At 38.5% G+C, this 25445-nt stretch overlaps 1 protein-coding gene across 6 annotated transcripts in view; it reads right to left on the bottom strand.

Annotated features, from left to right (window-relative positions):
* Nucleotides 1-24177, bottom strand: part of LDB3 (LIM domain binding 3) — a 107312-nt gene extending 83135 nt beyond the window's left edge. For 5 of the 6 annotated variants that reach the window (XM_058421444.1, XM_058421445.1, XM_058421446.1 and 2 more), the window contains exon 1: nt 23865-24085. In XM_058421444.1, coding sequence (XP_058277427.1) covers nt 23865-23957 — 93 coding nt within the window. In that variant the 5' untranslated portion in view covers nt 23958-24085. The other variant, XM_040070938.1, reaches the window with a different exon arrangement.
* Nucleotides 24178-25445: the final 1268 nt, after the last annotated feature.

The following is a 25445-nucleotide window of genomic DNA, read 5'->3' as shown; positions in this document are numbered from 1 at the left end:
GATATGACTGACGTGTAATGACTCTCCTGCTCCTGCACGTTTGTAAGTTAGGGCACTTAAATGGATACAGACTTACATTTAATTGTTCTTTAAATGCATTTTTTGAGTCTCTTTATTGCTGGCCACCAGAATACTGGGGGAGTCATTCTTCCTCTGCTCACCAAAACAAACTGGCAGCTCGTGACACAGCAAACAGCACTGCTGTCTCTAAACCAGAAGTATTTAGTACTGAGCTCAGCGCTTTGCCTACAGAGGGTAGAACAGCATAGCACACACTACCTGGCAGCTGTATGAAGGAAGGTGAAATGTAACACACGTCCACAGTGGCAGAGCTGCTGAATCAGAACCAAACTTGCAGGAACTGCATGTGGTATCATGCCCTTACCTTTGCATCTCAGCTTTTAGGAGGCCATAGTGCCCAATGTGAATCTGTGCAAGTGGAGGGCCCAGCATTAAGCTGCAAGCATACATCATCAATGCCTCCCCAAACACTTCCTTTATTCACAGGAATAACTGTTTTGCACCTGGAGCATTCATCGAAGCTCAGTGAGAGAATAAACAAAAGCACAGGCTTCAAATCTTCAGAGAGTGAAGAATTCTTTTTAAGACCAAAGTGAATAAAACAGAATAGAAGCAAAGTTCCCCTGAGAAAGTGCAATGCCAATTTCTTCTGCAATAGACTGTATCACGTTTAGGGCAGAACATGACATCCCAGCAGGATCTCTGGAAATTTAAAGATGTAGCAAGTAAAATAAAATTTTAACACATTTAACAGGTACACAAGCTTTTGGATGTTTTGGGAAGCTAGGAAATTGTAGAGATTGTTTCTTGTACCTGTTAAAAGTAATGACTTAAACTTTGTTTTCCTAGCAGTGTTCAATTGAACACAGAGAGGCAACGTCCCTTGGGAAGCCACAGGAACCATATTTGTTTAACAGGAAATAATCTGAACCTATTGATATAATCTCAAATATATAAGGGGAATCTTGTTATGTTGAAGATTTTTATGTTAAAGTAACACAACATGAACTGTTAAAAAGGTTTTTCTTAATTTTCAAAAATGAAATTCCTCTATCTCTGAGGACAAGGATTGTCTTTATTGATAGTATGATGTCAATGCTGGTTTTGGGCATTTTAACCCATTAAAGTATTTGGTATAGCATTCTTCAAAGATTTCCCACTAAAAGCTTGCATAGTATAAAACATACATATACACATGATTTTATTTGATAAAGAACAAACCAGTGACATAGTTCTGGCAGGTAAAAGCATCTCTAAGTGAATTTTACATCTATTAGCTTTATAATCCTTGCTTAAGTGCAGTATCTTCCCACATGTTTTTCAGCGGCTTCAGTGCACAGAGCAGTATTAAGCTGACAGGTTTTCAAAATGTGATTTTCTATGGGTTTTTTGCAAATAGTATTTTCCATAACTCTCCAATTAAAAAAAAAATATACATGACTTTAGAAAGCCTTCCTGTTTACAGACAAAATAAAATAACAGAAATGAATTGTTGTAACATACTGTCTGCACTGCCTGTAGTTAAAGGCTATTTAAGACTCAATTAAAAAAAAAAAAAGTCAAATTACTAAGATGGAAGAAGTATCATTTATTGAGAAAGATAGACTAATTTTTGGTTCAGCTACTAATGCTTGTTCAATTTCTGGTCAAAAAGAAATCAGATCAACTGGCTGTTTTACAAACAAAAGTAACCTAAGCTGAGTCTTCTTTCTCCATAGAGTACTGCTTCATCATTCCCTTCCCAGCCTGCACCATTTTCTAGGGAGAATTGGAAGTAAGCATCTTTTACAAAACATTACACAAAAAACAAAGACATTATCTTATGATAATTTACCGAAAGTCTCCATTAAACACAATTATTGTTTTTGAGCCAACACATCCTGAAAAGTACAACTGAAAATTCTGCTAAGTTAAGAAAATGCAACATCAAGAGGAGTGTACTGAAATAAGGTTTTAACAGGAATGTCCCATAAAGTTCAGAAGCCATAAGCAGATTGAAAAGAAGGTTATTTAAGAAATTAAAGATGTCAGCTAGCAAATATTTGCCTATGGTGACTAGTTCTTCATTTAAAGTGACCTTGAAATGGAAGAGCCAAGCAATGCCATTCACCTCCATTGCATGATGTCTTCTATTTTTATGCCCAAATTTTGGACTGAAACTTGATTCAAAAATTCCCAACAGCTAGAATAAAAGCTGTTCTTGGGGATATTCCATTCTAGAGAAAGGCAGGAGTCCATCACCTCCCGATATCTTTGGATAAGGTACCGGGTTTCTAGCTGTATTTTCTGCAGCCTTGTTTGTGCTGCCATGTTTTGAATTCCTTGCAGAGTTACCAAGCACAGGTGTGTGTGGAGGGGGATTACAACTTGCAAAGCCTATGATCATAACTGGCACTTGAAAGAAGGACTAAAGGCAGGAAGAGAAGCCTGATCAGAGTTTCCTCTCCAGCTGGCATCCTGCTGTGGACAGCCCCTCCCCTCCTGTGCTGCTCACCCTGCTGATTAACAGGTGAGGGTTAGAAAGCTTTCAGTCTCGTTAGGAATGCTAAGATATAGCCCATCTTAATACATTCTTCATCTTTATTTTGTGTGACATTCCAGACGCTCAATTGAAAACATCCATCATTTTAATTACAGAGCGCAAAGTGGGCACTCATCAATTGTGAATGAACGCTTTCTGCTCAACCAAAAGGACTCAGCAAAAACCAGCCTGCAGATCTGGCTGTGCTACTGATATTGCTGGTTAGTGATACTTTTACCTCTTAACTTGGGGAACAACATTTCTGCCAATGCCTTTTTGGGTATTCTGCTTCTTTCCTGTTTTATCTCTTCTAGATTTGGTGTTCCCCACTGACTGGTGTAGGCAGCAACAAGACAGGGCAGCGTTTTACTTCCAAAGCATGTGTTTAAATGGAGTGTTTCAAGAAGGGCCTTGAAGATGCCGACTACATTATGTTCCCCTAACTCTCACTCCTCTGTACATTCCTATTTCAGGTGATTACCTGCACTTGGAAACATCAAATATTTCTACCAGTTTGGTAGCACGATCAATGCTTTAGGAACTTAGTGTGGGTATTTCAAAATAGGTTAAGCATTCGTATCTAATAAATATTCCTAGGTAACAAAAGTGAAGATCATAAATTATGAAATTCATCATTAGCCTGCTTGGGATACTGAACTAGGCTTTAGAGAGAAGAATATGGTTCTGATTCTTAGTTTAAGATATGCACCCATGTTCAGTTCAGATCCTCCTTAAGGATCATTAGGCTGTGTAACATGCAGAAGTAACAATTAATCTGCAGGGTGCCTCACTTCCATCTCAAAGTTGTACTTTTATTTTTAATTTCTTTAATGATAAGTGCAGACATTCTTCTCTGCACTGCAAGCAGAGGCTGTAATGAGCTCAATACCTAGTCACAATGAGTTTCTAAACTCTGCTTGTCCAAATTAGGAATGTTCCTCTCCTGTTCCAGAGTAAATACGCTAATTACGATAATCTGGTTGTGTATTTTGTTAAGAAATAAATGTTCACAGGACATCTATTTAAATCCATGGAAGGAATGTAATCAAGTTCAGAATTTGTCTTAACAGTATTTTTCTTGGCTACATTAGACACTCACTTCTGCAATGGAGCATGTCAAAATAATTGGTTTGGGAGAGGCAGCAACAAAGTTGTCATTTGACCAAGAAAGAATTTCAGAAGGTCTAAGGTGATCTGCCTTTCTGTGTCCAGTTTGTTTTTTTCCCTTCATTTGGCACCAAACAAACTGCTGAACAATGAATTGTATAGATGAAAAAATATGACAGCTACTTTAACAGGGATTCCTGCTGCCAGTGAAACCGTTATTTGCCTAATACAAATGAGGAATGAAAGGAAAAAAAAAATGTTAACCCTCCACTTTTGATCTCAAATGAGGCCTTAGTTAAACTGCAGGACAATGAGCTTCATCACTGTATTTTATCATCAAGCAAACACCCGAATGACTAAATTAGAGTGACATTTTGGACTGCATAAAGAAAAAATGACTTTAAAGAAGATTGATGGATTCCCAAATACCAGCATGCAAATCTCACATTCAGCCAGTACTATGACTGATGGAATTAGGAAAGTTCTCTGTTCTAGGCAGTTGCATTTACAGTGATATTTGTAAGAGCTGTACACCCACACAGAAACGAAGTTTGTAGGCATTTTTGAGTTTTAATATGTTGTCAGAGTTTGATCTTGGCCACCCTCTCTAGTTTCATTTCTCATCTGTTCCCTTTTTCTTCCTTATATCCTTCTTCCTCTTACAACATCTTGTTAAGTAACCTTGCTTAGTTTGATTAATCATGTTTGCAGAGAAAATATTTTAAAATTGTCAGTGCTGGAACTTTGATGGGATCAACATCAATGCTGTAACAACTGCAACGGCAGCAGAAAACATTTCTCAAAGTGAGTATGCACCTACTTAACAAACAGGAGGCATTTACTTCAGATACCAGGAAGCGGAAATAAATGAAAATTAGGAATGCTTGGATGGTTATTGGACAGCTGGGGAGATTCCTGGGGCAGACAAAAGTGCCAAATGGAGTTGTATTAGTAATCTCTCTTTATCCTAGGATGGGTCCTCTATTTATAGAATTATACAGCCCTTGAAGAAATGATAAGATTGCATACAGGAGGATGTAATGATACAGGAGGAACACATGCATTTTACATGAAATTGCCTAATAAAATCCAAAGATGCTCCCAAACTTTTAGTAGACCTGTTTTCAATAGCACCACATATTATGACCATCTGGCTCTCTTCAGCTCGTGTCAGGCATTTTCTTCTGAATGGCCTTCCCTGCATTTTTCACGATTGAAGGAAATTTACCCTCTACCTTCTGCTCACACTTTTCATCTATCTCCTACATAAAAACCTCAGAAGAGAACTCCTTAATTCCTGAGCATACCAGTCAATCTTCTGGGTCCTATCCAGTCCAGCACATATTCAAGTGAAAGGAATTCCTACTTCACACAGTTCTATATCTATTCTATATCTAGAAAGCAACTATCCCATGACGTTATTCTTCAACAGCTTTCCAAAGTAATAACTAGAAAAAGACTCCTACTATTCTGTCTTGCATTGAATTAAGACTGGATTAATTTCATGAGGAATGTCATGATGTTCATGACTGAACATTCATTACTAGAAATAGCATTTTACCTGCAAAATTTTATCTAATTGGAGAGACACAAGGCTGCAGAGGAAAATATGAAACATAGACATTAGCTGATATCAAAGTTCTATGTATCAACCACGCAGGGAAAACAAAAGTAAGCCTAGATTCATCTTGTGGGCTTCTATGATTTGGGACACACCAGTAATTGGAGGAAATTCTCTGGTTTTAAATAGTGAAGAATCAAAGGCTCTTCCACTTTGAGTACCAAGTGTAGTAAGTCCCAGACCTCCCCTGACTCTGTACTTCAGGGTAATACAAGTGTGGAAAATAAAGAATCAGCATGTTTCACAGTGACAAACAAGACATCAAATGAGATTTTGGGGCAAATGACACAGGAGTGTGATATAAACAAATCATCCAGGCATTTAAAGAGTTCTTTATAAAAAATACAAATAGAGGGGAAAAAAAAAAAAAAGAAAGAAAAAGGAGAAGCTGAGACGTAAGAGAAAATTTATTTTACAAGTTTCTGGCTATGTCAGAGAAGAACAAGATATTTTCCACTTCAAAACATCTAAAATCATCTTGTCTACTGCTTTGTGAGAATACCACAGACAATCAGAATTGATATGAAAGCAAGGATTTCAAGCTCTATGCTACTCTCTATGCTACTTTGCTCTGCAGACCAGGTAATAAGTCTAGCATCTGTGGCAGCCTCTGTGAAGAGATTTGCATTGAGAGTGCAGAGGTAAAAGCTCCACAGACAATAAGGTGTTGGTCAAGTCTCTTTGAAGGCCCCTTATCCTTTTTTATCATGCATGACTCTGTAAGAATGTGCAATGCGATCATCCAGAGGGAAAAGAAGCACTAGGCTGTCAAGCTAAGCTTTTGCTGGCTGCAATTCAGATATGACACCAAGTCATGCCCATCTTATGTAAAAATTGATAAGAAGCTGTATGCTGTTTATGGTATATCAGCGTGTAATTGGAAAGTCTTGTGCTTGTATCAGTGGGGACATTGATAATCAACTCTCAGGGAAAAAAAACCAAAGCAAAAAAGTAGAATGGAGAACTGAAAGTATGAATATCCAAAGTAATTAAATCCTTCTACAGAAGGAATGACAAAGAACAGAACTGCTTTAAGATTAGCAGCTTTTGAAACAACATCATTTACAAGCACCTTCCCTAAGTAATTTGTGAATCAAGCTGCGGTGAAAGTTAGTTAGTCAAGGAGTCTCATGCAGGAAATTAATTCCACCGTGCACATTCTTCCTGTGACCCCAGCCCATTTGCTCTGCAGAACGAGAGAACTTTCTCTGTCCTGCCAACACATTAGAAATAAGACTTCAGCAGAGCAAAAATATCCAACTCCCCATTACTTTGCACAAATTTATTCTCTTCAGTGCAAATGCAAGTATTTCAGTTTCTCTGTTAATTGCTTTGCACTATGAATGCCCTCATAACTGCCTGGCAATGGTAAATCAGAGTATTCATTTTCACCTCAGGCAAGATACCAATGATTTTGTTTTAAATCACATTCGGAAAATATAACTTTAATTTACAAAAAAGTTCTAAAAGCTCTTCTATTCCATCTATAGTTTTATGCTCGTGTTGGTTTTATGAGCATGGAAGTAAAATTAAGGATGGCAGGCAGCCTGGTGCTCCTGTCTTAAAAAGCAATATCCCAGCTTTTGCTATCAAAGTAAGGTCTTTTAAGTCCATCTCACCCTTACATCTGGGAACCCTCTCTAATGACTGTGGCTAGGGCCAGAGCAAACACTTCACAGAAGAGACTCACATAAAACTTGCCATTTTGCAAAGTCAGTGCGTAATGCACCTTCCTTTTTGCACTGGAGTTGTCTTCTGCTCCAGTGCAGACACTCAGAGCACATTGCCTTTCAACTTTTGAATGACATACAAGCTTAAATCACAGAAATTAAAATTTGAAGTTGCCTGTGTTGGCAGAATGCAGCTCATGATAGTGGCAGAAAGTCAGAAGAATGCTCCACAGGATCAAAAGGATCTGTCTCCCTTTGTCTGTAGTTCAATGAAGCAGCTCCTTGTCATGACAAACCTATGGAGCGTAAAGTTCCACTAAAATATATATATATGCATATAATGGATGTAGAAGAGACTGGATTTCAGAGTTATATAGTTATCTCACTGGGAAGAAAGGATGACTACAGAACCTCCTGAAGTAAACATGAATCAACACTAAGAAAATTACTTTTTTCTCCCTTAAAACCTTTCACTCCCTTTCTAGCTTTTTGTAATAAATAGAACAACCAACTGGGAAACATCACCCATGTGTAGATAGTGCACATGCTCAAATACAGTCACAATATGTTACTATGCCAAAGAGCCTGATGAATCTGTATGTTTTTGTATTAGCTATAGAAAAAGTATTTATGAGTGCATAGTGCACATATTTCAATAATGGACAGCAATATTACAACGTACCTTTTTGTTAATCCATCATCTAAACTCTGTTGGTATTGATAATAGAAAAAGTTTATTTTTAATATAAACTTGTATCTTAAGCTATGACAGTATTTTCAATATTCTGTAATACAGATTGATGTTGCTGAAGCCTGACTTAAAAGCATTCAGCACAACAGCACTTGCCAATATATTGACTGTCCTATGTATATTTTTAGAAGTGGTGTTTATTTGTCACAGAAATTGTTTTGCCTTGTTAAAATGCACTCCTTTAGGTGGCCTGTGCTTTTATACATGGCCCTGTTCATGAAGGGCACTATTCCATATTATTACATGTACTAAATGCCAATTAATTCTCCCTTATGAGTTATGATAAATGATTATTTTAAGGTGGAGCTATACATTTTCCAAAGGGTCTTTATCACAGCTATATTGACAGGACTTTAAGTATGGTGGTATGCTTAGTACTCCCCTGAAGTAGCTGAAGTATGTGCCACAGCAGGTGCCACAAGCAGAACATAGATTTGCTTTGACATTAAAACATAGGGTATAGAAAGAGGGAAGGGTTGTTTGATGGATTTATAAAAGCATATGTTGTTAATGGTTTGGAAAAGGGCAGCCTTTGGAGTACAGCGTTAGAGTCAAAGCTAACTCAGTTTGAAGAAATCCTGCCTTGCCATGGCAACAGTTGTTTGTACTTCATGATTGTCAGGGTATCTGTCATTAAAGAAACATTTTGACACCTCTTAGGAAAAGCTCGCTGAAGTGCAACCTCTTAGGGACAGTAAGACCAAACTATTAAAACATGCTCTTTGAGCTTTAAAGGATACTTTTTCACCAAAGAACTGTAAAAATACTTGCATCTGTTCTCCAAATTTTAAAACATAGTTTACATTTCTTTCCTATTCTTGACCATGCCCTCTTTGTAAAAACTTAAACCTTGAATTTTTGCACCAGCTCCCAGTGTTGCAGGATGTTGGTAGTCAATGTAGTTCTTCAATGTTGTGCTTCAGGGACAGCGTGGCAGAGAAGGTGACAGCTTTCACCAAAGGATCTCTCTGCATCTATGGCTTTATGTCCCGAACCTAGACTGACCAATTCACTCCCAGAAAGCAAGAGATGGAAAGCCCCTCCTCATTAGCTAAACCTCTCAGCCAACACTCACACACTTCTTGTATCCACAAGCTGACATTTGCTCCACTGCTTTCCACAATCAATGTGAAAATGTCAGTGTGGTTGTGATCTTGCCAAAGTTTTTCCCACTTTTTTTTTTCACATTACCTAGTGCTTTTGGCCTTTGCAATATCATTCTACAAAGACATTACTCCTTTACTAATACCCTAATGATAGTATAGTATTTAGTTTTCATTTTCTTGATCCATCTGCAAAATCAGCTTTTGCTTTCTGTATAAATTAAGGTCACAGATAACTTGAAAAAATTAAGTAAAATATCTAAACAGTCTGCTTCAAGTCCAGTTTATGGACTTGAGTGCTAAAACTGCAACTAAAACTAAAGACCTGTAAAAAATAATGGAATAATCCCAACTGCCACTAACAGAAAGCAGCCTAGTCAGTATATACATTTCCTAGATTAGTCCTAAAATATTGACACAGCCAGAAAACCTCAACCTCACTCGTAATTAAAGAAGCCAGAGCTAGATTCTCAGATATTCAGAAAAAAATTACATTCTACAGAGGTCAGTCCCATCAACATAGTTATCTTAGTTTAATCCAGCTAAAAATGTTGCCCTAAGTGAGTGTAAAATTTCTCTTTCAGAAGAATTTTAATATTATGTTAAATAATGTTAAATAATTTTCCAAGCTCTTTTTATACACAAGTGATTGAGAACAGTGGTATTATGCTTCAACTCATAAGGCTCTCTTGACAAATATATTCCCCTGTAACTTCATAGAACCAGTGGAATTATACCAGGAATAAATCTGTTCCAGTATCTTCAGTTACTCTATTTGGACACCAGTCATTTGCCTGACCTTCAGTGCAATGCTTAAAACAGAGTTTGTCTGTCATCAAGAGCCAGTGAGATTTCAGATAAAACAGAAGTCATGGCTCCTGCAATGAAATTCCAGGAGTGTCCATCAAAGGCTTGCCAACAATAGCATCTCACTCAGTCAAGACTTTCATACTTTGATAAAACTGGGGGAGAGGGGGAAGAGGGGATTTGACATTGGGAATTGACCATGCCACAGCAACTTAGGGCTCAGTCCCAACTACACAAATCCAAAAGAATTCTTTGATTATATTCTACTAAAAATTTTATGAGTTGAATTGCTTTGGTTCTTTAAAAGTCCAATAATTTCTCACCCTACTGACAATTTAGTTTTGGGGTTTTATAGTTGGCTGTGAGGGGTTTTTTTTAACTCCTCTAGGGGAACATTCCTTCCAACTACCAGCACCGCAATGTATTTAAAATAACATACAGAGCAACAAAAAATTAATCAGGTCTGCTCTAAACATCAGAGTAAATATTGTGAGTAAGCAGTGAAGTGGAAGCAGGACTTCCTTGTTTAAATTACAATAGATTAATCTAGTGTTCACTAAAATAAAAGGAATCTTACAGAAGAACAATTGCCAAGCAAGATTTCAAACTTCTTCCTTATGGTCCCATGCCAGTGTGTAGGCTTAGAGTGCTCTCTCTTCTGTCAGACTGGCATTTGTCTTGACATCTTGACATTACTTAATCCAATTTAAGTCTCAAAATACCATCCCAGTCCTAGCAGAATATTGCCCAATGCTCTAATAGTGAGAGCTGGCACTAGCAAAAATTACCAGTCATTTCCACACGCTGCTTGGATATCCATCAGTACATACAGTGCTTGCTGACAACCTCCCTATCTTGGCATAAACGCTTACATTCCTAGTGTTTGCTTAGTCTTGTAGTTCCTTTGGCTTCTTATAGAGGATATAAACAGTGCTACCTATGTTGAGACTATAGATAATAGTGGGTTGGAGTGAAGCTAACAGAAAGGATATCATTTGACATGATCTTTCCATCTCCCAAAATGGACAATGTATATTTTAATCAAAAAATAAAGTCCGGTCCTAGTCTCTCCCACTGGTCTTTGCAATGAAAATTAGCCATTAAAAAAAAAAAAAAAAAAAAAAAAAGGATTAAGGAGATGTCAGAGGTAAGAATGGAAAGGAAAAAGACACTTCAAGACAATATCAAGGATAACAAAAGTGAAAGACATATTTCAAAGTTAAAAGGATGTTAAAATTCATATTATCAATTTTTAAGTGCAACTTCTAGGCAGCTCTCCTTGAACATGAGGCCATGGCACTCTCTCTGCTCCATTATCTAATTGAATTGAGGACTATCACAGTGCAGCCTACTTGCACTACAAAGTGACACAAGTCACCAGAGGAAGGGAGGAAAATGGAAAGAGGCAGAGCCAACCAATGGCTATTTGTCCTTGGAATGAAGCTGCACAAAAAGTACAAAGACACCTCAAAAAAGCTTTGATGTTACTTATTGTGGTATCAGTATCTTATTCTTGGCAAAAATAAGTAACAGTGTGACAAATGACAGAGAAAAGATATAGATATTGTTATTTATACATACATATATATGATCAGGAATATTTGTTCATCACAGAAGTTAAAGAAAAGAACCCAAAAGAGAGGGGTCTTCTTTGGCCATTAGCATCCAAAGATAAATACACAGGTCCCAGGCAGTATACACTCAGTAGGGAAAATAAGGAGAACTACTAGTGTTCCAACTAAAAATCAGTTCAACTAAAAATATACTAAGGACATTGCAAATCAATGCCCTTTTCAGCTGTTCTCAGGATTTTATATCTTTCTATAAAACATGCTTTTACTTGATTATTTCTTGTTGTTATTAACAGATAAACCTAGGCATCTGGAGATTTTAATTATTATGACTTTACTCAATTACTATAAGAAAACACTCAAATAAATACTGAGAAACATTTAGATGTTTCAAATTCGCCTCTTCAAGAAGGTCACCATCATCTCTTTTAAGGTGTTACAATTTAGCCAGAAAAAAAAGCTTCTCTCATAACACACTGAGAAAATTTATTTTTACTGAGGGTCCCATTATTGTCATTGCTGCAATGGTGAGAAGATACGAACAGCATCAAAAGATGGCGTGCATCCTTCATTTAAAAAAAAAAAAAAACAAACAAACTTTAGCAGTGTGGGGGCTTTTCTCAATAGTTCCTGATCCCTATTTTGCTATGGGAAAATTGTGTTGTCTGCAGTGGAAAAAAGGTAATATTTTAGAGAGTATTTTCTAAGCATTTCCCTTGACAGCATTAAGTGTATCCAAGGGCAGTAGCATACTGGTGTGGATATATGGCACCGTCTCAGACAGTAGCCAAGATGCTTTATGGGAAGACTGAAACTGAAGACTTGTGGCATCCAGGCCAGAACATTCACTGTGGATGTTCTAAAATTAAACGCCAACGAGGAAAGTTTATTCCTACCTAAACCCTTTATCTACGCATTGAAAAAAGAGGCTTAACAATCAACTCCGTGGTGAGAGCTCTTTCCTGGCCTCCTAAGCTTGGAGATGCATTTAATGTTGGAACCCAATCCAATCTCTGCAAAACCAGTGGAGGAGGATCAAAACTCAATGGAGACAAAAGAAACAATATTGTTTACCAGTCCTCTAAACCATTCTTCCCTCAGATAAAACTAATTAAATATCCCATTAATAGGGCAAATAAGGGTTAAATTATAATAAAATTAGTTCTTTGTTCTGCTTTCTAGTCTATAAAGAGTTTTAATAAAACAAAATTTAGAGACCAAATTAAGCATTTGAGCTAAATACTCAGAGCAGCAAGAGATAAAGACCCATATCATCAGATGGCATGAAACTCAGATCCAGCCTGGAATTCTTTCCCTATGAGAAAGATCAGCATCTCACACTGTACATATAAAATTAATACTGTACAAGAGAGCGTCCTGCCTCCTTTCCAGGTTGTCTTTAGGACACATGAACTCCAGGGAATCGTGGGTGGAATGTATAAAAGATCTTACTGCAGCTGCTGCTACTGCATCTGTTCAAGGGATAAATAAAGCAGCTAAGTTCTAGTTTTGGTTTCATACACTACCAGTCCCTTGACATGCACAGAAATTATATACCACCTCCTCATCTTGTCAATCACACTGCAAATATGTCTTCAATACTGTGGAATGGATGATCACTTTTTTTTTGGCCAGGAATGTTCCCACAAGCTCGGATAACCTCCATGACAGGTTACACACACTGGAAAAAACCAAAACCACTTCATTTTCTTTCAGAGAGCAACCTGTTCACATAGCTTATCAATCTTTATACTTCTCATTCTTCCTAGGAAAGAATTTGGTCTAGATAAAACTGATGTGAAATAAAAACTAATTCAGTAATTATCTAGACCTTCAAGAAAGTTTATTCTGTTTTGTTCCTCTTCACCACCACTAAATCCCCATGTTTTGGCATGTGGCATTTATGGAAATGTTCTTAATCATTTTCTGCTTGTATTTTTTATATATGTATTTTAAAAGAATATTAATGTGTATATTTTCTTCAAAGAAAAAGTTGGAGATTACAATCTAAGATGATATTTTGCAGAGCAAGGAACCACTGCTCTGAAGAAAATTAGGCACAGACATGTAGGGAAAGGGAACTTCTGCTGAGCAGGACAATTCCATCTTTTTGTGGACCATAGGATGTGTGGTTGTAAGAGGAGGAAAGTCTCTTCCAGGAATCTCAGTGAAGATGCACTCTACTGTCAACACAGAAGTGATATTGGTATTATTTGCAGCTTGGGTTCCTTAACAGAGGCCAGAGAAAACTGTTTAATACAGAAAGACATGTAATCAGAGAGAAAGGAAACCCCCCAGCCTCACACAGAGCAGTCATGAACCTCCATGTGGCACCACTTTTAGCCACCTCCTTCCTGCGCATTCCTTCTGTGTCCCTTCATGGCTCTATAGGACATTATACACCTATTGGAGGATCTAAGTCTTTCACTTCCCAAATCCAGTCTTCATCTTTTTGCTCCTTCGCTCTAAGTGCACTTATTGTGAATGGCATTGAAAGCTGTGAGCAAAGGAAGGATGTCACATTCTGGTGAGGCAGAGCAAGGAGAGGAGGCAAGGGAAAGAGGCCACATAAGCATTCCAGGCATATGGAAGGAGGAGACACAGAACAATCTCACATAAAGTGAGGATGAATGCCAAGAGCCATCAGGACTTGTCCTTGCAGCCGGCTGCTGCAGCTGAGGCACACAGTTCTCAAGGGTTGGGATAAAGCCTCCCTCACAAGAGAGGAGAGCTTTGCTATTCCTTAGGGCTGAAACAGCCAAACAATTCTGGCACCTCAATAATCTCTTCACCCTTCCCATGAGGTGGCAACAATCTGATAGACACAACTCTGTGCACTCGGCCTGAGCTACTGACAACTATATGGCAAACCAGCACGTTTCAATTTTAGAAGTGCTGCCCTGAAAAGAAGTTGCACTAAGCAGTGGGCAATCAAACAGGGAAGAGAATTGCACTTCAGGTAGATGTGGTTTGCTGCTGTCCACACAACTGGTGATGCTTGCAGACTGCTGACCACTTTGTCATGAAGAAAGCAAAGCACACAGGTAACAGAGAGGTCCTCATCCACCCCATACAGCTGACAAAAGGAATAAAGGATTTCATCTTGCATAATTTGTTAGATAATTTAAGCAAAATTGAGATAAGAATCTTTTAAACAGGAAGCCAATTTTGACAGTAAGTTAGGAGGGTACTTGTATTTTACAACTCTTGTCAAAAAAAAAAAAAAGGCAGAAAGATTATTTTTTTCCTACAATAATTAACCTTAGCCAATGCCAATGAAAAAGACCATCTTGCTTTGACTATTTTTTTTTAGACACCTGCCATAGTACCAACTGCCCTTAGCCATTTTTGAACCAGCTATGATTAGGTAAGGAGAGAATGCTGACATTTTCAAATAGAACAGGATGGTCCCAGTGACCCCCAGGATCAAAGAAACGCAGCCCAAATTCACCCTAATACCAGGGCATTCTGATTTGGCACTAGGTACCAGAATCTGGGGTTACATGTAGTATTTTTGGAGTTTTGGATAAGATGTCCCATTCCAGAAGCTTGAGGTAAACGTAGCATTGGTTCCAATTCAAAATAGCTTCCTAAGTTACTGGATGCTTTAAATATAGCATGAGAGTCCAAGAGAGGCTTCTCAAGAGTGTGCACAGTACCCTAACCAGGTATAGTAAATATTACAATGCACTGCAAATATTTTTATTCATGCCACAAAGACTAATTGTCACCAACACTGGCTTCAAACTGAGAACCCATAAATTGTTTAAAGTAAGCATGTGCCCTTAAGCCTGCTACTTTTAATAAGAATAAGGGTTTATGTCTGTATGAGGTACAGCTAAGCAAGAGAGGCATGGAGCCAAAATAGCACAGTGGCTGGAATTTGGACTCTAAGCAAGGGAAAGGTGGGAAGAGGGTGAGACGATGTGAAAGGCGGTGTTCTTCCTAATCCTCAGCTGCCATTGCTACAAATCAAGTGCATTTGGAAGGATTTTGGAGAAAGGTTAAAACCTATTTATGCACTGCGTGCAGGCACTGAACACCTGTGGCACAGACGATCATAACAGCGGCCACGCATGTGGGAGGTGCAGAAAGTAACTCTACCCTCGTCGGGGATTTGCATGCCTTCAGGACATTTGGCCCATTTCATCTTCCTAAAAGAAGAGCAAGATCTCATTGGCTTTTTGGGAAAATGGCTGCTAACCACCACTACCAAAGAGAGGAGTCACCTTGTAGGAAGCCCATTCAAGATATTATCTGGAGCCATTCATAAGCTGGAAATGTATTTTTTGAGGGTACCTAATTCCAGGTACTTTCTTCCCTCTTTTTATTGTGTGCTTTTTCTCCTGTAAATCTCTTAGGAGAACACAAAGAGCTTTAAATTTGGGGGAAATATTATACTCTTTATGGATCTGAAAACTGTCCCCAAAGGATACCCAACTGGCTGACCTAAGCTTCAGGGCCAGCTTTATGTGACAAAGCTTTTTTTCTTTTATGACCTGAGTTTTATGATAGTAGCTAAATAAAATACCTTTTTTTAAAAAAAATTCATCATCTATGCAATACATTTTGACAAGTGATACCTGTTAGCTTTTAAATACATAATGTGAATTATGGGTCTTAACAACACATTTACTGAGATCCTTGTCCTCACTCTGTACCAGCAAAAATGAAATTCTTTATGAATTAATGAATGTCATTTATTAAATATCATAGCATACTTCTATCATGTTAGTATTTAGGAATGCATACAACTGTAACAGAAAGCCTATTCAGATATTTTGTTCTTAGGTAACCTTTTTATTAAGGCTTTAATTACACTAGTACAGAAGAAACAGCCCTTTAACATGCTGTGTATAGAAACCATTCTTTTCCAATTAGCATTGTTCATTTCCACTAGCACAGTACTGCTGACATTGCCAAACAAGGTTTTAAATTAATTTATTTCCTCCAACCTGTAGTTGCAATTGGTATTTACCATGTTCAGCAGAAAATTCCCTCCTTCCTCTTCCCTTCTAAAGATCTTTCAACAGAGACTAATAATTTACCTGCACATTGATATTCTGGCTAATCTTGCAACAAAACTCAGTGGAAAAGAAGAGCATTGTCTCATATTACACTGGTCACTATTTAGTGCTCTATTATGCATTAAAATGGTGGCACCTCACGTAGCCACATGCAGAAGCTTCTAGTTACACACAAACTGGCTACAGGAGATTGTCTTAGCTAGCTCCAGCCCACAGTGAAAGCTAGATTATAATGAAGACTATTGCATTTTGTACACCATTTTCATACTTCCCCATTGTTGCTCAAGGTCGGTGTTATTTTGTATTTAAATACCCACATTTTTGATAGTTATAGTCTAACATACACTTTACACTGCTAATTAGACAGTAAGATAGGAACTGCTGCTGCTAGTATAGAAAATTAATGGTAACATATTTGCAGAGCTAATTTCTCCTTGTGTTCCACTGGCTGGAGAACATTTTGCAATAATGTATTCAGAATGGAGGTAATGCTAGAGTTATCTGCCATGTTATTAAGACAGTCATTTACAGAGTTTGGACATTAGACACTAATAAAAAGTTTTACCCGAAAAAAAGCTTACTGTGCATTTTAATTATAAAGCACTAACAGTTCAGCAGCTTCAAATTCATAATTTAACGGTTACATCCTGATGTTTACTCATTCTAAAGGATCTGCAAAATTATTAATTTTAATGACAATTATGTAAATCTGAGAACTTCCTGAAATTCTACATCAACTGTATTCTCATATAAGTAAACTCTAGGTTGAGGACTGAACAATGTGTCAGACCACATTATCCAGTTGCCAGGGCACACTGTAAAACCTTAAAACAAGTGAAAATTGAATATTATTAATTTGAGTTGTGGATCTGTTTCCTTATGTTAAGAAACCCTTTCCTCCCTCCTCCATAGAACCACAAGAGTTATGAGTTATCCCATGTTGGGAACTCAGCTTTTTAGCAGTCTTGAGCCCAAGTTTCCCACAGTTACCACTATATGCCCCCTGTTCAAGGGAAGAGCTGCATTTCCCTTTCTCTTGCAGGAAAGAAAGCTGAAAAGTTACTTTATAACTGAGCTAGCAATTGCATAGATATTCTTCAGCCCAGTTACTTCATAAAATGAGCTCTTTTCACATGTGCCACACAAATATTGATGATTCAGCTACAATCCCACTCCAAATTAAAGAGCACTTAGGACATGGAATGAAGAAAGTGCTTCAAACCCATGGGTTATGTATTTTGTGTCACAACAGTCAGAACACCAGGTCTGATGATGTAACACCATTTAAACCAGAACCTCAGCTATTAGTAGCCGTTATTCACATTTATCTGGCCTATATTCTACCCAGGGGTTATGCTTCTGAAATTCAAAACAGAATTGAAGAACATGGCCTTAAATAGACTATTTCTGCATAGTATCTGTGCAGAACACATAATGCTCCTTATATACCCCTGACCTTCAGCATGGACTTAGTATTTAGTGATTACTTTAATCATACAAACAGATAAGAGGAGTTGCCTTTGTGTTCCGAGTACCGACTTGATTTAAAGGAGAAATCATTTGACCAAGAGCTGCAGCTGGCTACATGCTGTTCCTGGAAGTTATTCTGTCAACTAGAATATGTGCATTCAAATCACATAGCATTATCATGCTACAGTTTAAATAAAAATTGTAACAAAAGCACTCTTCAAAAAATAAACCTGACTTTAAAGTTACAACAACAAACTTCATGGATTTTTCAGAACACTTTCTGCAAGGAAAGAAAACAAAAGTTTCTTACTTCTATCATGACTGTTTACCCAGAAGGGAAAAATAACTCATCTTGTGCTGGGTTGGATAGAAAATCGGGTATTTGCTGAAATCAAACCTCCTCTAAAGTGTTAGTGGCGCTGGTGGAACATCCATTGGGATTACTTCTCAGACCTGATACAGTATTTTTGGCCAAGACATGTCTACCTCAGAATAGCTAATTCCTTACCTCTTAGAGCACCTGCACAGCCACATTTAAAACTGTTCTCTTTCACTCAGAGCAGAGACTTGAACTCTCTCCCCAGTATCCTGGGATTTTCTGATCCCCAGGTGCCAGAACTTATTTCTCTGGTCTGACAAGTATTATTTGAATGGAACACAACTAGAGAATTTGCTCCCTCTCTCCTTGTCTGACATAACATGACACTTGGGTTTGATGAGACATGCAACTTTATCATACAAATGCCCTCTACTCTGAACTGCCATTTATAGTGCAGATGCTGTATACTGGAACATCTCAAATAAACAATACCAAATCAGGAGGCTGAGGAGTTACTAGTTGGGCTCAGGCTCAGAGAAACACAATCATTTCTGACGTAGCTGTAAACAAACCAGAACTGCAAATTAGTTTGAAAGCAAACATACCACCTCAGATAACTAGCACTCTCCTAGGATACTGACACTGTTTGCATATAGAACAAATAATTGCAGGTAATAAAATTCAGAATGCTGTAACTTCAGATGAGGTGACTGCTACTCGAGAAGGAATCAACAAATTAAACAGATTATTCCAAAGAAACGCTGATGCCCACAAAACAGTTGTTTAATCAAAAAAAATAGATAATAAAGTTTTGGAGTGTTCTGAAAAGCTGGCCTGGTAGTATTCAATTTTCCTCTCACAAGGAACTATTTTGAGTTAAACTGTAAGAAGACTGGAAGAATGTGAATCTGCTCAGGTGTAAGAAATTACTACAGCTTGTCTAGGCATAAGACAGTCATATTAAATGGCTCACTTCCTTCTCAGAAGTTGACTCAGTCATTTGAACTTTAAAGAAAAAAGAAAACATCTCTACTGAGTAATAATTAAAGAGGAAAGCTCCTAGACTTCTAGAGGACACCAGACTTATTTGTTAGTTTAACAGAATATCACCTATTGTAGATACTAATCCATAGCTTTTGGTATTGTGAAGGACTTCTTATTTGGAGACTTAAAAAAAAAAAAAAAAAGAAACCTTTCAAAGCTGCAGTTACAGCTTTACAACAGCTACTCAGCAGTCTGATTCACCAAAGGGGGATGCTTAACAGGTGATGTGGTACCAGCACTTCAACAGAACTTGCTGAATTGTTTCAGTTCAGTCAATACAGGTAAACTGCATTTTTCTGGTTATAGTTTATGTACAGCACCACATTCAAAGGAGAGCTGCAAAATGCACAGAGCCTGACCCAGATCATCTGAGGCTTCCCCACATCCAAGAATAGAAGAAAAAACGTGGAGAGATGGCCTTCCCTCCTCAGTTGTCTGTTGTAAGGCACTGATACGCAATAGCCCACAGGAAATGAATACTCTCACACAGCTCCTCCAAAGCAAAGGCAGTGACAGCCAGAGATTGGCATATGCATGCTAGGGAGTGGAGGAGGGACAGGAAACCATCAGCAAGAGATGCTGATAAAAGGAAAGAGCCTAACAACTGTGAGAAAAAAACCTTCCTGCTGCTGCAGAGACAGACTGCAAAATGCTAGACCAGGGTTTTCCCCAGACTCAAAAAGCTGTTTCAGGCTGCTTGTAACAAACTCAGTATACAGATCAGCTAATTTAATTCCTTTTCTAGCACTGTTTGCTGTTTTTCCCCCCTGGGCTTGCTTCATCACCAGATTTCAACCTTTTCATCATTTAATTGAACAAAGAACAGTATTTCTTGAATGTTTTTGTTTTGTTTAAACACCATCTCCTGTTTCAAGCTCTGGCTTTTGATTTGAAACGCAAGCAGCTAAAAACCTCTCTGTTAGGAAATACAGAAGGGTATGGATAACCGCAGAGTGAATATACCAGTCATGAGTTAGCACAGTGATTTAAATACTTCCACAACCTCAGATAACGATAGCTCCTTCACACCTTGCAGCTCATTGCATCACTTGCAAGCCAGCCTATCTCACTAGAGAGGTTTACTGCTCAGAAATAAAGGTCGAGAATTACATGAAGATGTTCTGTTATTGCAGCCAACCATGTACAATCGTAGCATCTTGGGTAACACAGCAACTGAGCACTTAGATAATTAACTATGTCCAAAAGCCTTCTTACAGAGGATTAGACCTATAAAATTAATGAATTCTGCTTGCTTCCAGACAGTTCAAGCAGCAGGAGAAAATAAACAGCTTTGCTGCCCACGTCAGTTTGGAAAGACCAGATTTATGTATATGATCATGTCACTGGTGACAGCGCTTAGCACTGCCAACAACCTGCAAGTCTCATTCATTTCAGCAGGGCTGACAGATGCTCAGCTTTACTAAGTCTGTCAATGCTGTTTTCCTACGTCTGTTACCTGCTCGACATCTCATGACAGAACTTGACACCTCACAACAGAATTTTTCTAGTGGGTAGGATGGTCTGCAGGGTGGAGACTGAAAAAATAGTTTACAGATGATTTCCCAACGCTATTGTTAAAGTGTGAAAGCTGCAGAGTGACCTAAACTCTTCCATACTTGTTTTTGTCTCCTGTTTTCTTGTTCCCACCCCCTATGTTAGTCAGGAATTTATTTTTAGATAAAGAACAGATAAGCAGAACAATCCATTTCAGGGGAACATATCTTCACCTGTCACCCAGCTGACTGACTGTCACTCCTGTGCATGATGCTGTTGACTATTCAGCAATGAGCTGATCACCTGGGCCTACCTGAATGGAAGAAAATACAGTGACCCAGACACCCTTTTAAAGATTCCTTTAGAAATGAATCATTATGCCAAGCACCTCTGCGTAGTCCCCTTCCTCACCCACTGTGTTAAGAGCATTTTTCCTGAACAGGAGCATTAGAAACCCCACCATCCTGTATTGTGCTTTTCTCAGCAGGTTTCAAAGACCTTCAGGATTTCTCCCTTGCTCTCTAAGTGTGAGGTGAGATGGAATTGTGTAGGCCTGGCTGACAGAGTGCAGGTCAACAGGTACCCACCTTATGTCTATACATGAGCTAACCTCATAATGGCATAATACTGGAGTTCACTCTCAGAAGGGTGTTTGGAAACATGTGGGTCTAACACTATAGGTGGGATGAACAACCCAGCTGTGTTAGACACTTTCCATCGTCTTTCTCAGGAGCTTAGAGGCAGTGCTGTTGCAGCATGACAGAAGAGCACTGAGCCTTCATGAAAAAGGAGGAATCTCTCTATTCTCTGTGGCCCACAGACAGTCTAATTAATTGTGAGCAGTCAGAGCACAATGAACATGTCTGCATGCAAACCCATTCTGCAAGCTTAGAAGGACACTGAACCCATGTAGCCAAAGGGCCATAGCAAATCTGATATTAAAAGCAATTATATAATACTCTTTGAGTTGAAGTATTTGGAGTTTAGGACTCATCTTGCACATAGAAAGTCTAATATCATCTCAGGGCAGCAGTGGATCAAAACCAGCCCATAAATAGGCATACAGCAACATTTAGAGCTGTGTGCCCTTTCCAAGAACTTATCTGTGTGCCCTTCCTCATATTTATCTTCTTTCCCCACCTCCCCACCAGGAATATCTTAGAAATGTAAGTACAGCTTCTCTTTTCCCACTACAATAAGACTGCAACTATGGCTGAGTTCATAGGTCAGCTCAGTTATGACTGCAATTTCTGATCTGTTTGGAGATATGTGACAATAAAGAAAAACACAGATTATCATCAAAAGTCATGGATTACTCTGTGTTCCAATTAAAAGTATCGCAACCAGCAGGCATAACTATCCCAGCTCTCCCTGAAAGATGCCACATTAATTCCCGTATGTTTGCTTCTGCCCTCATAAGGCAGGCTCTAAAATTCAATCTCATCCCAAAACTGTAGTCCCAGCCAAAAACTGGGCCACACTGGGAAGGAGTTAAAAACCATTTAACAGAGCTTTCTGACACTGCTATGGCTGAAAATGCAGTCAGCTGTGTGAAGAGCTAATTCCTCCACACCTCTGGGAATTCAGCTGTTGTTTCACTTCTGCTCCTCCTGCGCTGTCAAAAGCCCCATGAGAATCACACAGCCTTTGGGCACTGTGTTTACCTTTCACAGATTACAATCTGAGACAATGAGCTCTCTGGGAAATAATTGACTTTTCATTACAGAATGTGTCATATACAGTGCAAGTGCTACAGCCCTGGCCCATGGCTGACAGACTCTAGGTATGACTGAGAAAATAATCAACACCATACAGTGCAGGCTGCAAAGTGTCATGAAAACACCTACAAAAATATGATGGCAGCTCTCTGTACTTACCTTGGGTGGGATGAGAAAAGAAATACCAACACAATACCAACAGGAGCAAAATTAATCTGAGTTTATGAAGGGAGTTTATTTTTGTAGACAGGGGTATTTTAGGTTGTCTTTTGCTTGTTTGCTTTTGATAATACTGCCAGAACAGCCTTCTTTGCAATTACTATGCTGCAAAAGGAGTTATGAAAAGTATGTCTCATCATCATAGGCCTTAGTATTAAGGTAAATGTGGCTGTGTCTTCCAAGAAAGGGATAATGTGCATAAGAACAAGGGAGATCAGATGATACAGTTTCACAGGATGAATATGAAATAGCATAGCTAAGATTTCAGAAGCTTACCAACTGACTTTGAATCACATTTTGTACCCACAACTTAACAGACTGTATCTTTTAGTTATGAAAAAATACCAAAAAACAACATAGTTTTAGAAGCAGTGTAGGTGGCATTTTTTATTATTATTTTTTGCAGCGGAGCAGACTTTTTATTTGCATTCTACTTGTTTGTCTGATTAATTCATTCTGGTATTTCTCTTACATACTGTTATGTAAGTAACCTCTCTTGTCACTGTACTGCAAAATAAACCTTCTGCAGGTCATTTGGGGAGGAACCAAGACCTCCAGAAAGATCCGAACATTCTGGAGCAGATTTGAGACTGTCAGAAACAAGAAAAAAAGAAGGGAGCTCCCAGAAATCACACAGAGCTATCTTATAAGAGAAAAGTAGGTAAGGGAAACACAAATTTCCTGAAAAACATCCGATGTTAAAATATTTAAGAAACTCAGTTAATTCATATAATAGGAGTACTGAACTGCAACACCTAAAAATAACACTTCAAGGAGAAGAGAAAAGAAAAAGGCAGCTAGGAGATCTATGGCTGTAATTGACAGATACACCAGGTAATTAATTATTAAATCCATGCTGTTTGTCAGCTGCAAATGGAAGGCTTGTGCATAATTTAAGACAGTATTTTAAGTACTACTGAGTCTTCTGCTTGACATGTCTAATTTTTATCCAACTATTGCACCCCATCACAAGAGTGGACACATCCTTGTCTTTGTTCAGTTTTAACACCTGACTTCACATACTTGCAAGCAGTTACATGTTTATTTTCTCGATATATAATTCTGTATTCCCATTCAGAGTTGTTCTACTCCCTTCCCCCCAAATTGTACCAGTGAGGCTCCTATCAGCAGAAAGAGACAACACTGTACAGAATAGAACTGGAAGCTTACTTAAAAGAGACAGTATCACCATCCACAAAAATACACTAACCAGAACTGTCTTCCTGAGGCATTATCAATGCCAGGCTATACTTGGAACTGGTACATTTCTAGTTCTCATTATATTCTTGTTATTCGCACCTAGGTGCAAAGATCTCAGCTCTGCTAGGCCAGGTCAAAGTGTACATATGATTGCTATACTTCAGCCCAAAGAAGCTCAACGAGGTTGTTTTGCACACTTACTCTGGAGATGGTCAAGGGCATGTTGAAGTCCTTGCCCCCCTGCAGTCGGAAGCCCCACGGTCCAGGTCCATTCAGATTCACACTGTAAGCCATGTTGTACCGCTTCCACAGGCAGCAACAGGGCACTGCAGGACAGAAGGACGGGGCAGACAGAAAAACGTGTGAAAAAGCAGACTGAGAACAGGGAAGAGGTTTACATAATGAAAGCAATTCTCTCTCTGCCTTGCCTGTTCAGTCGTGCTCTGATACCACCTAAGAATAGATGGGAGCTATAATGCAGATGCTGATATCCCAGCTAAGTAGGGCCCATAAAAGGTGTGTAACCAGACACCCACTATGCAAAGACTTCATGACTCAGAGGTCTAATATAGTCCCCAGGGAAGGGGACAGATCTTTCTAGGTCCTCAAGCCCCTCATGCTGCTCAGTAATTTTATGGACAAAACACATGCTTGAATAAAACAAGCAAACAAAATCCCATTCTAAAATACCAAACACCTAAGTCTCTTCACTAACCAGTTAACAGCTACAAAGCCATTTTTAAATTCTGCTACAGCACACAGGTATCTTGCACTGTGACATGTAATACAAGTTTTTCTATATAGATCTTTTCACATGCAGTGGGAAAGGCACCAAGAAAGCATCAACCTTCTTTTGCAATGCTTTGTTAAACTGAAAAAAGTATATACAACATATATTTATTATCACCAAAAAAACCCCACCCCATCCCACAACTTCACATTTAGCTCTTGGTTCTGCAGTCCTTGCTTTCCTTAGGAAAAATTAACATCTATTCTTTCTGAATGCAGAAAGATTTATCATGAGATACTTCTAATCAGCATTTAATTTCTGTACAAAAGCATGGTTTGACTCTACCTATTTCATCATTTCAACACAAGTCTTCTAAAGGTGTGACACTTGAACGAAAGGCTAAGAATAGAAATAATTAGCTACCTGATTCCTTAATTAATTTCTTGATTTTTTAATAGTTTACATTCCAGTTCTTCAGAGTTCCACAAAACTATAAACCTTGTTCAGCAATGCTGAATAACATTTCTGCCTTAGATTAGAAACTGATAAAATACAGAGGGCATGAGGGTAGGGAAGAAACTGTTGGCAGAACTACAGATACAAACAAAAAATTCTGCTCTCAGGGTAAAGCTACAAACATTAAATAATGCTCACCCCTTTCAAGTCATTAATTTGTGCAGGACCTCCAGAACCCCACCTCTGTATCTTCGCAGCATTTATCCTCCTTTATCCTCTGGTTAGAAAGAAATTGCCATTATATTTAAAAAAGGGGGGGGAAAAGTCCCCCGAACATGGGTTCTACTTTGATAATCAAAAAGACAAGCAAAACTACGCAATGCACTTGAGTGAGGCAGCTCAGCTTGAACACTGATAATGGGTCACCCTGTCAATACACCTACTTTAAAACATGATAAATATCTGATGGCAAAACAGCACAGAGCAAACACTACCAGGAACCCAGTCGTTGTCTAAGGAGACGGTCGATCATTTTACAAAACCATGAAGCCATAAAAGTTTCTGTCTAGCATTCCCAGTGCCAGAAAAGCCATTTG

Source organism: Hirundo rustica, chromosome 8 (genome assembly GCF_015227805.2).
Source record: "Hirundo rustica isolate bHirRus1 chromosome 8, bHirRus1.pri.v3, whole genome shotgun sequence".
NCBI lineage: Eukaryota > Metazoa > Chordata > Aves > Passeriformes > Hirundinidae > Hirundo > Hirundo rustica.
Note: the sequence above shows the minus strand (reverse complement) of the source record. Positions and strands in the feature narration are given on the sequence as shown.